This window comes from Trichophyton verrucosum (assembly GCF_000151505.1).
Source record: "Trichophyton verrucosum HKI 0517 chromosome Unknown contig01017_1.f1.exp, whole genome shotgun sequence".
NCBI classification, from domain to species: Eukaryota; Fungi; Ascomycota; class Eurotiomycetes; order Onygenales; family Arthrodermataceae; genus Trichophyton; species Trichophyton verrucosum.
In genome coordinates, this window is record NW_003315189.1 from 401 (window position 1) to 13534 (window position 13134).

Consider the following 13134-nt stretch of genomic DNA (forward strand, 5'->3'; position numbering starts at 1 on the left):
TTCCGCACCGATCGGTCCTCCTATCTTGCTCCAGCTGAGCCCTCATGCTTCAGCCTCTCCACACCACCAGCAACGCTTCAACTCCAACCTCCAACGAGGCCTGATCGGAGAAAGGATTATCTCTCTTTTTTTCCCCTTCAGTTTCTTTTTCTTCACCTTGCGCCCTAAAGTTTCTGGCCTGGGTGAACCGTCGAGCCCTATTTCAGGCGAAGGAGCTGGATACTTTATATACCCTGGTTGCTTTGTTCAGCCCTGATAGTGGGCACGCCCCAGACACAATCGCAATGGCCATGTTTTCTGTTTCATCTTCAAACCGCAGCTTTGACATTCTCTCTACAATGTCGTTCCAAGATGTACCGCATGCGCCGTTTCCTACTACTGGACTTTCAGCCGAGGATAATCCCTTGTTGATGGGCGGTTTGATGATGTACCCAAATTACGACGAGCCAGGGAGAAAACTGCTTGTCGGGGACAGCAAAGACAAGGAAAATTCCACTGGCACTGGTCGGCAGAAGCAGAAAAGTGTGTCAACAAGGGTAAATATACACAAGAAAGGTGGGAGGGAGACTGGCGCCGCGTCAATGTCAAACGAGACCAAGAAGCGTGGACGTCCAAGGGTAGACTGTCCCGATAGAACGGCTGCCGAAGTAAGTCAGATAAAATCTTTGCGTCAAAACTAGATGGCTACCTGCTAACGCCATTCAACAGCGCCGTCGGACTCAAATAAGGCTTGCTCAACGAGCATACAGAATGCGAAAGGAAACCGCAATCTCATCTCTAACCCAGCGTGTCACAGAGCTAGAAGCAAACATGCAAGAGATGAGGGAAGCATTCCTAGCTTTCAATGACGAAGCTGTGAGAAGTGGCGCTCTATCGGCATATCCAAGGCTGGCACAACAGTTGGAAAGGACGACAAGGCGGGTCATGTCGTTGACTCCCGAGGTCTCAGAGGGTGGCAAGAGTCCTACGAGTGACTTGGACGAATTACCAGCGCCGACGACCGCTGCAGAAAATGCCGGCCGTGTTGTCTTGAATAATCCCACAGACACTTATGCCAGTGATGAATCGTGCCAGAATGTTCCCGACAAATTGGGGTATTTCAACGCCGAGCCCTTGCCATTGAAGGACGACAATAACCTCTTGTATATGAATACTATCCCTACCGATACTACCCAATTTTATGGCCCCACGACAAATGATGCCATAACCTCTATCAACATCCCTCCAGTAAGCATTCCTGCTTTCGAAGGACCTGGATTGTCCAATTGCCCTATCCCTTCTCCTTGCTCTAGTGGTGGTTACCTTTTCAGTCGCGACCTACCAATTACGTATAGCCATCAAGAGTCCAGCTTTGCTCGTCGCCTCCACCGCCGCTCACTCGAATACGGCTACGCTCTACTAACAAACCCTGGTACACGACCGGAGCGCTTGACCCACAAATTCAGGCTCACATTCTACCTTACTATGAGAAGCCATCTACATAACTCGTTCACCACCTTACTACAAAGAACTGCAAACGAGCCACTGGAGTTCATAGAAAAACCACACTTCTGTCTTGGGGGCGCAGGAATGCATTATCCTCGAAGAGATGGTCTTGGAAATAATATGTTTCCCCCGAATATGCAATCCCTGGACCGTGTCCTTGGAACACTCCTCTCTCAGCTGGGGGAGAGTGAGAAGTTCAGTACCGTGCAAGAATTTATTGAGAAAATGGGACTCGGAGGCACTTGGTTTGATTGCCATGATGTGGAAGGGTATCTGGAAACAAAAGGCATCCACCTGGGCAGTCTTTCTACCTTCATCGAAATTCCCGTCTCCCTCGTTGCGAATTCTCGCAAGCTCCTAGCTTCTAATAAACCCACCCATCTCCCTCGCTCACAACCAAATGCCCAAGATGCAACTTCCTCCATCGAAGCCTCATACCCGCCTTTGAAACACCGCGGCGATTATCTCAGTCCCAGTAGCAGCTCATCCAATATGCGATCACTGGGGCTTGATTCTCAGTTCCTACCTCCAACACCCACTATCGACCAAACTGTAAATATCAGCACTGTAACTCACAGACCACGAACTGTGATTTTGGATGTTGAGAAATTTACCACTCGTGAGTTGGATAGATATTTGCATTCTTCACCTGATCTTATTTTCACTCTATTCCGTGTGTTCACGTAGCTTACCTTGCTTCTACAATTAGAACTAGCAAGTCGATCAACTTGCCTCGGGAGAGCCCCCGGCTTTAGAAAGCAGGACGTTCACGCAGCCATCAATGCATCTATTTGCATGCCTGATGCGTGATAACTCTGTCTTAATATGATTCTTGAATACCTTGATACCCCCTTGCAGCGATGTTACTCTCAAAGCTCCCTTATCCTGCGGCGCTACTACAATACTACGCAGGTTTGATTGAATCCGCTCCTATCATCAATCACTTCAGCCGAATCAGACGACCATAAATGCTCGATAGTATCCCTCCTTTGTGACATTACCTCACATCCTTTCATTCCTTACGACTCAAGATTTTATATCTTCTTCATCATTTGTCTTTTTTTCCCGTTAGCTTCTATCTACGGTTCGTTTTTGCTCCATGGTCGCGGGGTTATATAAAATTGAAGCTTATACTATTTTCAGGCGTCGAGATGTTTTAACTACTTATTGAAATCAACGGCTGAATCGATCTTATTTGATTTCAGACTGTATATTTTAAATATATTTCACTATGGTAATAACCAGAGAAACAGACAGGAAATGGGGCCGTTTCGGGACAGCTCTCTATCACGTTATTAATTCAGGTTATCAGCAGAGGACTCAAAATAGTATTGACCAATACAAGCGGAAAAGCCCGAAATCAAAATGCATAGTAATAAATCCGTGTCAACTGAAACATAATAAGATCCAAAGCAGTTCTAAAAAATTACAATCAATTCAGCCCATCATCATTTCGTCATGAAGTGGATATCAAAGCGAAATAAAAGAAAAAAAGTACGGAGCTCCATAGAGATGGGTAACGCGTTATCAGGAGGTGGGTTAGTTATCATCAGGGTCGTTAAAGTTGATACTCTCTTTTCAGCTTTTCTTCTTCCGTCAGTTATGTAGTTGATCAAATATATCGTAATTGAATCACGAGTAAAGGAAAAGCAATTTTCTTGCTCGGAGAATATTTTTTCTCAGGAGCTACTTAGTGGTGACGCTCCCGTAGCTGAACAAGCGCGGTCCACCCTGCACAGCATGTTCGGGACATTCTGTGCTCACACCAACAGCATTTAATGACCGACTGGTTGAGGAATGAGAAGCGGGAGAAGGCAGATGGAGGGGATATTTTGCCACTGTTCATCGTGTTTGTGCTTTGCCTGCTACCGTGACTTCCAGTGCCCATCAAATTGGCGCTGGTCCTAGTCTCATCGTCCATCTTATTTGGCTGTGGACTGGACGGTTCCGAAATACTTGGCCATCCTGCACCTCCATCTTCCTCCGAATGCCTAGAGCTTTGGGTAGGCCCTGTTATCAATTTATTCTTCAATGCAGCAACAGTAGGGAACGCAAGCTTAGCGTAGGCATCTGACGGCATATCATGCCAGAACTTGCATTTGCAGCATATTACAAACATCTTCGCAATACGCTGACCTGAATTAGTAGGGCGGCTGCCTCTGGATGAGCCGGGGCTCACACTGGAAAATCCAAGCAAGCTAGAAGAGCTTGAAATATGATCCGACCCAAGCCATGGCTTGCCTACTGGCTTAGTAAAGTAGCTATTTCCTTCTTCTTTCATACTCCTAAGAGCTGATATGCTAGCAGGGGAAGAAGGATGGCCCGGACTTGTGTTTTCAGGGGACGGAAGAGGAGAATTTGGAGCAACTGGACTACTGGCGTGACTAGACGGCGGTTTCTCAACCGAGGTGGAGATCGAGTTGACCTCAGCCGAAATTGGTCGCTTTTTTTTTAGCTTCGCCTCGGTCTTGCCCAGTGACGGACGTAACTTATTGATGATATCAATCGAATTACGGTGTGGCCTTGCCGTATTACCATCATAGACAGCTAATTTCTGCTCGCCATTCCCAAGCGAGAGAGCGCCGCCTTGTGTGCTGTCAATGACTTTTGACTTGCCATCAGACTTGGATGCCACATTTGTAGAAGTCTGACCCTCTGAGTGACCTTTACCTGGACCTTTCGTATCATTTGTGGTTTCTGCATTAAAATCAAGCACTGCTTGCTTAGCAGGAGGGGTATCTATCTCATTTATGGATGCCTTCTTTGCCCTACCAGGTCTCAGAAATCGGTCAAGGGAAAGTTGACGGGTTCCAGCAGGGATTGATTCTGCAACGAGTTGATGTCCTTGTCCGGTTGGGAAAGTGGCCATTGGCTGAACTGCAATTCCAGCACAAATTGGATCAGTATCGCCGTTGCTCGTTGCTGAACCCTTGGGTTCTGGACTGAAGAGAGGAGGCCCTGATAACGGAGATGGCCGCAACCGCGCTGTTCGGCTGAAATTAACGGTCGTCTTTGGTTTGTTGTCGTAATTATTGAAATCTGAACTAGTTGCGGGCATGCCATCGGCAATAACGGCTGTATCGGAAGTGCAGGAGGGATCTTGTTCCTCAGTTGTAGGTTTATCATGGATATCAGGCTCGTTATTCGACTCCGCTACTGGGTCATTGTCACGAGGAAGGTCTAAAACCTCAAACAACTCCGTAGGCTTCTTGGCATCAGCTTTTGGAGAGGCACGAAAATCAGGATTGCGGTTGATTTTCTTAGATATATTGGGAGACCGCGGTTGAAGCGGCACCTGCTCTTCCTTCTTAGGTGTTTGGCCAACATTTTCTCTAGACCTGTCGAAATCATGAGTCGGGGTTTTTGGAATCTTGACAAAAAACGATTGATCCATGGAAGCGCTGCCGATATCGTCTGTCCGGGTCTCGGCCACAGGGCTTTTGAATGAGGAAGAAAACGGTATCCTTGACGGGGAGATTGGACCTAGTGATTCGATGTTATTTGCGATAGGGGCACGGGCCGACCGTTTCTTCTTACTGCTGGGCCCGATAACAACTCCTTTGAATGATGGAGAGCCCTGGCCCTGACCTTTCTGGGCCGGCTGGCCATTCCCAGGTTGGAACGGTCTTCCTTGTAATATTGGTTCACGAGCGTCAGTCTTGCCATCGTGGCATTCAGGGAAACCCTGAGGGGAGTGGCCTGGCTTCTTGGCTTGAACAGCCGGACTTGAATTCTGGTCATCAGCATCCTCATTGGAGTGTGACCTGGCTATAGAACGGAGGTCCCCATGTTTCTTGACAGTGTGTAAAGAATGCCTTGGACCATGTTCCAGCTGTGCTTCAGAATCAGATACATGGCCTCTCTGTGGCACAGCATCCTTGGCTTTGGATTTCTTCGACCACATCCGCGGACGCCAAGCTCCTCCGCCTTTTTGCGCCATTTTCAAAGAGCCCAGAAAAGAAAGCCGCTTCCGGCCTTCAGTGTCAGATCCCTGAATTGAGCTGGCTCTAGAGGATCTGTTTGACCAGAACGACCTAAAAGAAGATGCAGTTGACGGGCGCTGCATACGACTATTGGCGCTGGAGGCCCTGCTAGAAGTAGCTGGTGGAGGCCGCTTGGTCAGCTTCCTTGGTTCTCTCCGAGAGGTTCCACTATGCTGTTTCTTCGACTCGTGCTCTAGTTTTCGTTCCAAGTCTCGTTGATCCTGTTCTTGTCGTTTTTGGTCTTTTTTTTTCGTTTTTTGTCAGCAGCTCTAGACCACGAAGGAGATACACAAATCCGGGAGCTGATTGATCGTTGGTCGGCCAAATCTTCCTCTTTAGGCAACTCGCTGGGTCCGCTTGTATTTGTGTTATTGACATCGTGGCTGACTTCATTCACTCCTTCTTCCAGGACCCGAGGTTGTGGTGTTACATCATCGAGTGTCTTGATGATAGTTTTATCTCCGTATTTAGAGCTTGGGGTCCTGACGACGGAACGAGAGGATAAAGGCCGTTGGATAGAATCATCGAGTTCATAGGGGAATTCTAGTGCATCTCGATAAAACTTCGCAGGTGACTATTAGAATATGGTAACAATTCTAGAGAGGGGAGTCTCGAGTCTCACTTACTTCCAAATCGCCCTCGGATATGGAATCTGGGCCATCAAGTTCTTCCTGGGGAGCCATTGCTGCGTGTCACAGTGGCAGGTGTATCGGTTAAACAGGTGCGAAGTTCTGTTTGATATGAGTGCCTTTGCCCAGTCACCGACACGTGTTCCTCGAGATAAGTCAGGTACTTAAGTATATTATCGAGATAGAGGCAGAAGAGAGAAGGGAGAGGGGGGATGGTAAAGGGGTGGCAATGGACGCTGTCAAAGGATACAAGAACGGATTCACTGCATCAAATGACAATACACCATAGCATGGGAATAGATGAAAACGAGAGACTAAGCAAGGACTTTTGTATGTTGATGCTGCAGTGAGGGAGGGGGCATGCGCTAGTAGAGATTGACAAAGGCGGACTAGGGGATGTTACAGCTCCAAGATTCAAGGCCACGCTCTTCCAGATATGAGTGGCAAGGGGGCAAGGGGGAGATGGACAGGAGGCTCTTGCAGATGCATCTAGGCCAGCATATGTCTAGGCAAGCATATGAGGGCCTAGATCCTGTGGAGCATGTAGGATATTGCAGCAGCTTCTATCTTCGCCGTTAGTGTGTATATATATAGATGGATCCATAGATATATATTCATACCGGGCTCGGCAGGCAGTCCCAGAATTCGGGAATATCAATCAGTGCGAGGGCAACGGCCCCCTTTTGAGCAAGAATATCTTGTCGACAGCAGGAGCAGCACTTTGTATCCCATATGGAGCACTCAAGAGTCAGCCAGCTCTCTTCTCTCGATACTCCGTGGTGGTCCAAAGCTCCAGCCTGCCGCTACAGGCCGAGAGACTTGCGGGCAGCTTCGCAGCGGGCGCGGCGCCAAAGTCAATGGCAGCCAGGCAAGGCACTCTTGACTGGCCAACCAGTTACTCCGGAGCAGAGGGAGGAGAAGGGCCAAGAGTGAACCACGCTGGCGACAGAAGGACAAGCCCACGATCTGAGACAACGACGGCTGAAAAGAGCGTCTCTCCCTCGCTCTCTGGGGATCTCCATCGAGCTGAAGAGGCGGCTTGGATCGCTGGATTATTTATGATGCTGACGGCTCGTCGTTTTGCGTATGGAAAAAAGGAACAGAAAAAGAAACGAAGCGATTCTCGCGGTTTGTTGTGTTGTTGTTGTTTTGCCACCGAGGTAGTTAGTTAACTTAGTTACTAACTCCTGGCGCGGCGGGTTGATTAACTAATTAGTCATGCGCTGTTCGAAACAACCGTTTAGTTATCATATATCATGATCTGGGCAGTCAACAACGACAACGACAACGACGACGACAACGACAACGACGACGACGACGACGACGACGATGACGAAGACCTGGTTTGGAATAAACGTCACTCCGTTATAAGCGCCAGCCGCTGCCAGGGGACGGTGGGAGCAAGAAGAGTGGCGCCACAGAATAACTAACCAGCCAGTTAACTACGCAGCCATAGATAGCCACGGCTGCATGATGTCTGTCTGTCTGGCACTTCTGCGAGTCTTGGAAGCGCTCGAGCAAGTTACGAGTTATCTAGGAATGCCGGAACGACTGCTGAGAATCAGAGAGGCGTTTTGGCCCTTGGACGGAGCACTCATAACGTCGGCGTCTGCAGGTCTGGGCATTAAGTGCCGTGGTGAGCCTCGTCCTCGTCGCTACTCAAAAGCCCAGCATCTCCGGCAAATATATAACTAACTAGTATTCCACATCAAAAACAATCACGCCCATCGTAAGGTAAGGTCCATTGTTCCCGCCACGCTATATATGTTTCTCATGCAGCCATTCATCCATTCATCCATTCGTCCATTCATCCATCCATCCATCCAGCCATTCATTCACAGGTCATATAAGACACGGGTGTTGGAATTCACCATTTTCTATCCTACGCCGAAGATCTTCAATGTCTGGGCTGCGCGCCCGGATAAACTTATCAATGCGTCTATCAAGCCAGCGATCCATGCTATGGCAAAAAAACTGCCGCATGAGCTGGAGCTGGCGATCTGTCCGATTATATAAAAATCTCCGCATGGCCTTCTCGTACCGCGGGGAACACGACGTAAAAACGGCTTCTTGATAAAGGATCGCCTCCGTTTTCCGGTAGATTTCTTTGCATGTTAGAAGAAGTGGGAGAATATTTAGGGACGTGCCATCGGTTATCGGTGAGAGACACGGATGTATGACCTGGAATGGGGGGATGAGAGCATATCGCAATATGCGCCGTTGCACCTGTACGGGGAGACGCAGGAACGGGAACTGCCCTGGCCGTTCTGCAGATCCCTGGCTGCTATCGGATGCGAGCCCTAACTGGCCAGCAATCGCTCTGGCAAGCTCGTCATCCTTCGGCAACGGCTTGCCGTCATCCAAAGTGAACACGATCCCACCGGGGAGCCTCAGGGGAACATTAGTTGTCTGGTATCTGCCAATTGTGAAGACTTGTAGCAGTCTTGCCCTCTCAACAGGATGATTCGGGAGCTTGAAGTGAAGCATCCGGAGCGAGCTGCAGTCGCGGAAGACCAGATCCATTACATTCCTCCACTCGCAGGGAGCGACCTGCCAGAGGTAAGTGCTGGGGGAGTGCAGTTCAACTTGTATACGACGAACCAATCTGCGCTGTCTCGTGGATAGTCTATCCAGAAACGTCGTGATTGAGTGTCTGAATAAGATGCCAAAGGTGACATTTGAGTACATGACTCGCTCCGCCTCATCCCGAAGCTGCCGACATGTTCGAAGAATGGACAAAGCACAAGAATCATGGGTAGCAGTCCGAGTCAATTGGATATCTATCGGCTCATGTTCGTCTGGATATACAGGCTCGTGTATGTTGCCTGCGCGGCGATACAGAATGGAAGAGCTTCTCCCCTTTGTGAACAAGACAAGAAACAAAATTTCGTCTCGTAGCTCAGCTGGCAGCCCCCGGAAATTGAAAAACCTGCGACGCCCAGCATCCATTCTCAGGTGCATCTGTCGTGAGAAAATACACGGGCGTCAACGGTGAAAGATGGAAAGGGGCGGGCATGGGCAGCAGCAGCGGGACTTTTTACAGCGTTTTTATATGCACGTAAAAAGAAATTTGAAAAAAAAAAAAAAATTCAAATATAATAACCAAAGTAACTAACAAACCACCCAGCTGGCTAACTAGTTGGCTGTTATCGGCCAAGATTCGCCTGATTCGCCCCTCGGCCGATTAGCTGATGAGTGATAGCTCGCCGCGAGTCGACGAGGCAGCCTACCAGAGGTCCTTTTTCTTTCCATTTCGATGACTCCCGGCCCCTTGTCTGGGTAAGTAGTTAGTTAAATACTACACCGTACATTAGTTCACCTATTCAGATATATATATATATATCCTCCCTGCTCGTCGGCAAGCCCGTTCACCAAGGCCGGCGTTGAGGCTCAGTTAAGCAACCCGAGCCAAATAAACTAGTTAGTTATCTGGTTGACTCCCCAGTTGGTTGGTTGGTTAACCGAACGGAAGACCAGTCAGTTGCCGAGCCAAAATCTCCATCCTGCTTTGTTCCTGTGCCTTTGGCCACTTTGCACTGCCTTCCAGGTACTACCTCGCTGGGCCTCTTCCTTTGTTTTCCCCTTGCCGGCGACCCATGGCTGCTGAGCTATGGACGACAGAGCCCACGTCCTTTTGAGTCGGACAACCATTATTATTATCATTGTTATTATTATTATTAGTTATAACTAACTAGTTAAGTAGTCAAGGAGTGCGCCCGTTCGTAAGCTGAGCCCTCCTGTCCTTCGTGTCATCGTATTCAAAGGGTCGGTCCTTCAGCTGGCGCATCCAACCCCTCGTCCGTGGCTCAGCGTGGCTCGGTAGTGGCCATGAGCAGCTGGTTAACGCAATAGCTGGTTGACGAACGGCTTTATCCAGGCAGATAAGAGAATTGGCTGGCCCGTTTTGCGCATGAATCCCTGGATGGTGAGGGCCAGCCAGGTATAGGGGGCCAGAGGTAAGAGCTTGCAGCGAGCATCCCCTTGATAGATCGTCTGAAATGTCGATGTATGATTTGCTCGTTGCTTTGTTCGGGTAGCCAAAAGCTCAAGCACTTCAGCCCCTTGCTAGTCCAGAAGACAACCCGCTCTGGCGCTAACGCTCTCGTATGTACTTGCGTGCTCCTGGGAGCATATAAAGGTAGTTGGGCACCTCGATCCGCTGTCTTCTCCCTCTCTGGCGTTACTTATCCTTACCCTATCCCAAAACGTAACTAGCCGACTGGGCCCCGACAGCAGATCTGGTCAGATATCCCATCGCAACCCGGACAAGAAATGGCATTCCAGGGACAGCATCCTCCTGCGCAAGGAGGCTTTTACCCTCCTCCTCCGGGGCCTGGAGGATATCAACAACCGCTGCCTCCTCCCTAGCAGCAGCAGCCGCAGCCGCAGCAACAAGTGCCGTATAGCTACCCTCCTCCGCCTCAAGGCGGCGGCGCCCATTTCCCCCCACCCCCTAACGCTGGATCCCCTCCTCCGGTAGCCCACACTCCACCGGTTCAATCTCCTCCTCCTCCCGTCAAGGTCGAGAATGTGCCTGGAGCCCCACCCCCGGGGCAGTTCGTTGGAGCTCAAGCTACCACTGCAGACGACGTTGGTACATTCAATGGCGGGAGCTACCGCATCAGTCACCGCGACACGAACTCGGTTCTCACTATCCAGTTAGCAATGGGATGCCCATTGACAGCAAAACCAGGTACGAGAGGCCACCGTTTTCGTTTAATTATAGTAAACCCTTGGTCCTAAGTCTTCTCAACTTCCACAGGTGCCATGATTGCCATGTCCCCTACTGTGTCCCTGAAAGGCTCCATCAAATTCTCCATGAAAAAAATGCTGGCTGGCGGTGAAATGTCCTCGTCAACGTTCACTGGACCTGGTGAACTACTACTGGCGCCCTCAATGCTGGGTGATATCTCTATTCTGAGGCTTAACGGACAAGAACAATGGTCGGTCGGTAAAGACGCATTCCTTGCATGCACTCAAGGGGTAGTCAAGGACTATAAAAATCAGGGCCTCAGCAAAGCGTTCTTCTCCGGAGAGGGCCTGTTTGTCTATAAGATAAGCGGAACCGGAATACTCTTTGTCCAGAGTTTCGGCGCGATCATAAGAAAAGATGTACGTTTTTCCTCTTTTTTCCCTTCCGCTTCAGCAAAAGGGCCTCAGGGGCTGACAATATAAATCAAACTTGTAGCTGGTCGATGGCGAAAAGTACATTGTTGACAACGGCCATCTTGTATCGTGGAACTGCAAGTATGTTATGGAACGCGTCGCTTCTGGTGGGGTATTGTCCAATCTCAGCTCTGGAGAAGGTCTCGTTTGCAAATTCACCGGCCCTGGAACGATCTACCTACAAACGAGAAATCCCTCTGCTTTTGCTTCTTGGATGGTTGCGAACGGTGCTGCTGGTGGTGGCGGTGCCTGAACAAGCGGTCGTCAAATAGCCGACTGTTGCTCGGGGCAGTGAGTTGGACGGGGGTGAGCTAGCTTTTCATGATTCAAGTATAATGGTTTCACACTGCGAAAAATGGCCTATAATTAGCCGTAAGAGAATGGCTCATCCTTCTAAATTACGCTATTTAAAATGAAGAGTGTCCTTTCACATTCGTCCATCTACGGGTCCATCCGCTGTCCCAGGAAGCCCGTCAGCCAGAAAGAACCAGTAGAATATTCTGTTCACAGTTGCAATTTGAAACCGAGCGACTCCATACGAAGCAGAGATGAACACATGGAGAACTGACAAAAAAAATAAAAATAAAAATAAAAACCTGGCTACCAGATGGTTGTCTGAGGAAATAAGCAACTGGACGGGTGGGATTGTCGAGTCACTCGTTAGATATGCCAAACATAGTCCACCAGTAGACGGAGAATGGTAAATGCTTCCTTATTGCTTTTTGCGTTTTCCAACCTGTCCACGGAAACCAGTTTTAATCGCAGTAACACTTCGTCGACTTCCACATGAGTTGCAGGTGACGAAGTAAAGGCGGTTTTCTCCCTTGCTCAGTTCCGTGTCCGGGCTCCTACATGTCTTGCAGGTAACATATTCAACTAAACCGACAATAAGATTAGTGACGTTTCAGAGACCAGTCAATGAGTTTCAAAAACCACTGCGTACCAATATATCTTCTGAGCACGTTCTCAATTTGTTTCTGTTGAAACCGACCCTTTATCACCAAGCGTCTACTGCCGTCAACACTACCGCTTGTACCCAATTCTGCAAACAAAAACTGCATGACGTGATCGTCAGATCGCTTCATCCTCTTGCAGATGTCGGGAATGTTGGCAAAAATGGTTCGTCGGTTTCCTTCACGCAGACATTGTGGTGGCGGGATCTTGTACGATTTCGAGCCGCTAGCGAGAAGGTCAGGGTGATGGCTATGGATAAGATTGAAGAAACGAGTCACTAGTAGCGAATAATTGATAGGTTGGGTAGCATCGTGCGCCCAAATTCCAGTTCCGCTCTCAAGAGCCTCGATAATCTGTTCTGGTGACTGTGTCTCTTCCGATGCAGCCTCCTCTGCTAGGCCAGCCTGAGCGAGCTTGGCCTCGAAGTCACCCTCGGTGGTTTTCTTTGATGACTTCTTTTTTTTCTTCTTTATGGTAGAAGGATCGAATTCAGCATCCGCCGCACCGCCATCTTCGCCGTCCGCTGTGGCCTCTGTATCCTTGGACTTTTTTGACTTCTTCTTCGTTAAGCCCTTGAACATATCGGTCATCTCGTTAGCTTCCTGGTCAGGCGACACTACATTCCATAAGTAAATCGGTTAGCTCATGGGTGGGAAAATGGGAGATAAAACGCCTATCAGAATGCAACGGGGCGCAAATGTACCAGCGGTGTGCTTCTCAGCAGTGGTTTTGTCCTCAGCATGATTGGCCTCGGAAATGGTACCGTTTGCATCCATGACGGTTGCACCCTCACTGAAGGCAACTGATTTTCGATGTTTCCGTTCTGGAAGAGTAATCTCCTATTCAAGCGAACGAGGGTGTTCTGTTAGTCTCCAGTTATATGTGATGGTGAAGGAGTTTTATATTCAATCTTAGCG

The 13134-nt window shown here is 49.0% G+C and overlaps 6 protein-coding genes across 6 annotated transcripts in view; 3 read left to right on the forward strand and 3 right to left on the reverse strand.

Moving 5' to 3' along the window:
* Positions 1-206: 206 nt before the first annotated feature.
* Positions 207-2172, forward strand: TRV_07523 (bZIP transcription factor, putative; the record flags this gene model as incomplete). Its single annotated transcript, XM_003018412.1, has 2 exons — positions 207-647; positions 709-2172. Coding segments are annotated over 2 exons (1905 nt in total), but the record flags the coding sequence as incomplete, so codon positions are not given.
* A 1003-nt stretch (positions 2173-3175) lies between these two features.
* On the reverse strand, positions 3176-5425 carry TRV_07524 (conserved serine-rich protein; the record flags this gene model as incomplete). The annotated part of the gene is made up of 1 exon (XM_003018413.1): positions 3176-5425. One exon carries the CDS (start codon positions 5423-5425, stop codon positions 3176-3178), a length of 2250 nt encoding a protein of 749 aa, XP_003018459.1.
* A 236-nt stretch (positions 5426-5661) lies between these two features.
* TRV_07525 (uncharacterized protein) lies at positions 5662-6151 on the reverse strand (the record flags this gene model as incomplete). Its single annotated transcript, XM_003018414.1, has 2 exons — positions 5662-6042; positions 6095-6151. The coding sequence occupies 2 exons, from the start codon at positions 6149-6151 to the stop codon at positions 5662-5664; spliced, it is 438 nt and encodes a 145-aa protein (XP_003018460.1).
* Positions 6152-6493: 342 nt separating this feature from the next.
* Positions 6494-7527, forward strand: TRV_07526 (uncharacterized protein; the record flags this gene model as incomplete). Its single annotated transcript, XM_003018415.1, has 3 exons — positions 6494-6671; positions 6692-7260; positions 7342-7527. The coding sequence occupies 3 exons, from the start codon at positions 6494-6496 to the stop codon at positions 7525-7527; spliced, it is 933 nt and encodes a 310-aa protein (XP_003018461.1).
* A 3337-nt stretch (positions 7528-10864) lies between these two features.
* TRV_07527 (uncharacterized protein) lies at positions 10865-11516 on the forward strand (the record flags this gene model as incomplete). The annotated part of the gene is made up of 2 exons (XM_003018416.1): positions 10865-11209; positions 11286-11516. The coding sequence occupies 2 exons, from the start codon at positions 10865-10867 to the stop codon at positions 11514-11516; spliced, it is 576 nt and encodes a 191-aa protein (XP_003018462.1).
* A 640-nt stretch (positions 11517-12156) lies between these two features.
* TRV_07528 (uncharacterized protein) overlaps positions 12157-13134 on the reverse strand; it is a gene marked incomplete at both ends in the record, with an annotated part of 1075 nt that continues 97 nt past the window's right edge. Inside the window, 2 exons of the mRNA XM_003018417.1 lie at positions 12157-12833; positions 12921-13056. Of these exons, the coding sequence (XP_003018463.1) occupies positions 12157-12833; positions 12921-13056 (813 nt within the window). The remainder of the gene's footprint in view (positions 12834-12920; positions 13057-13134) is intronic.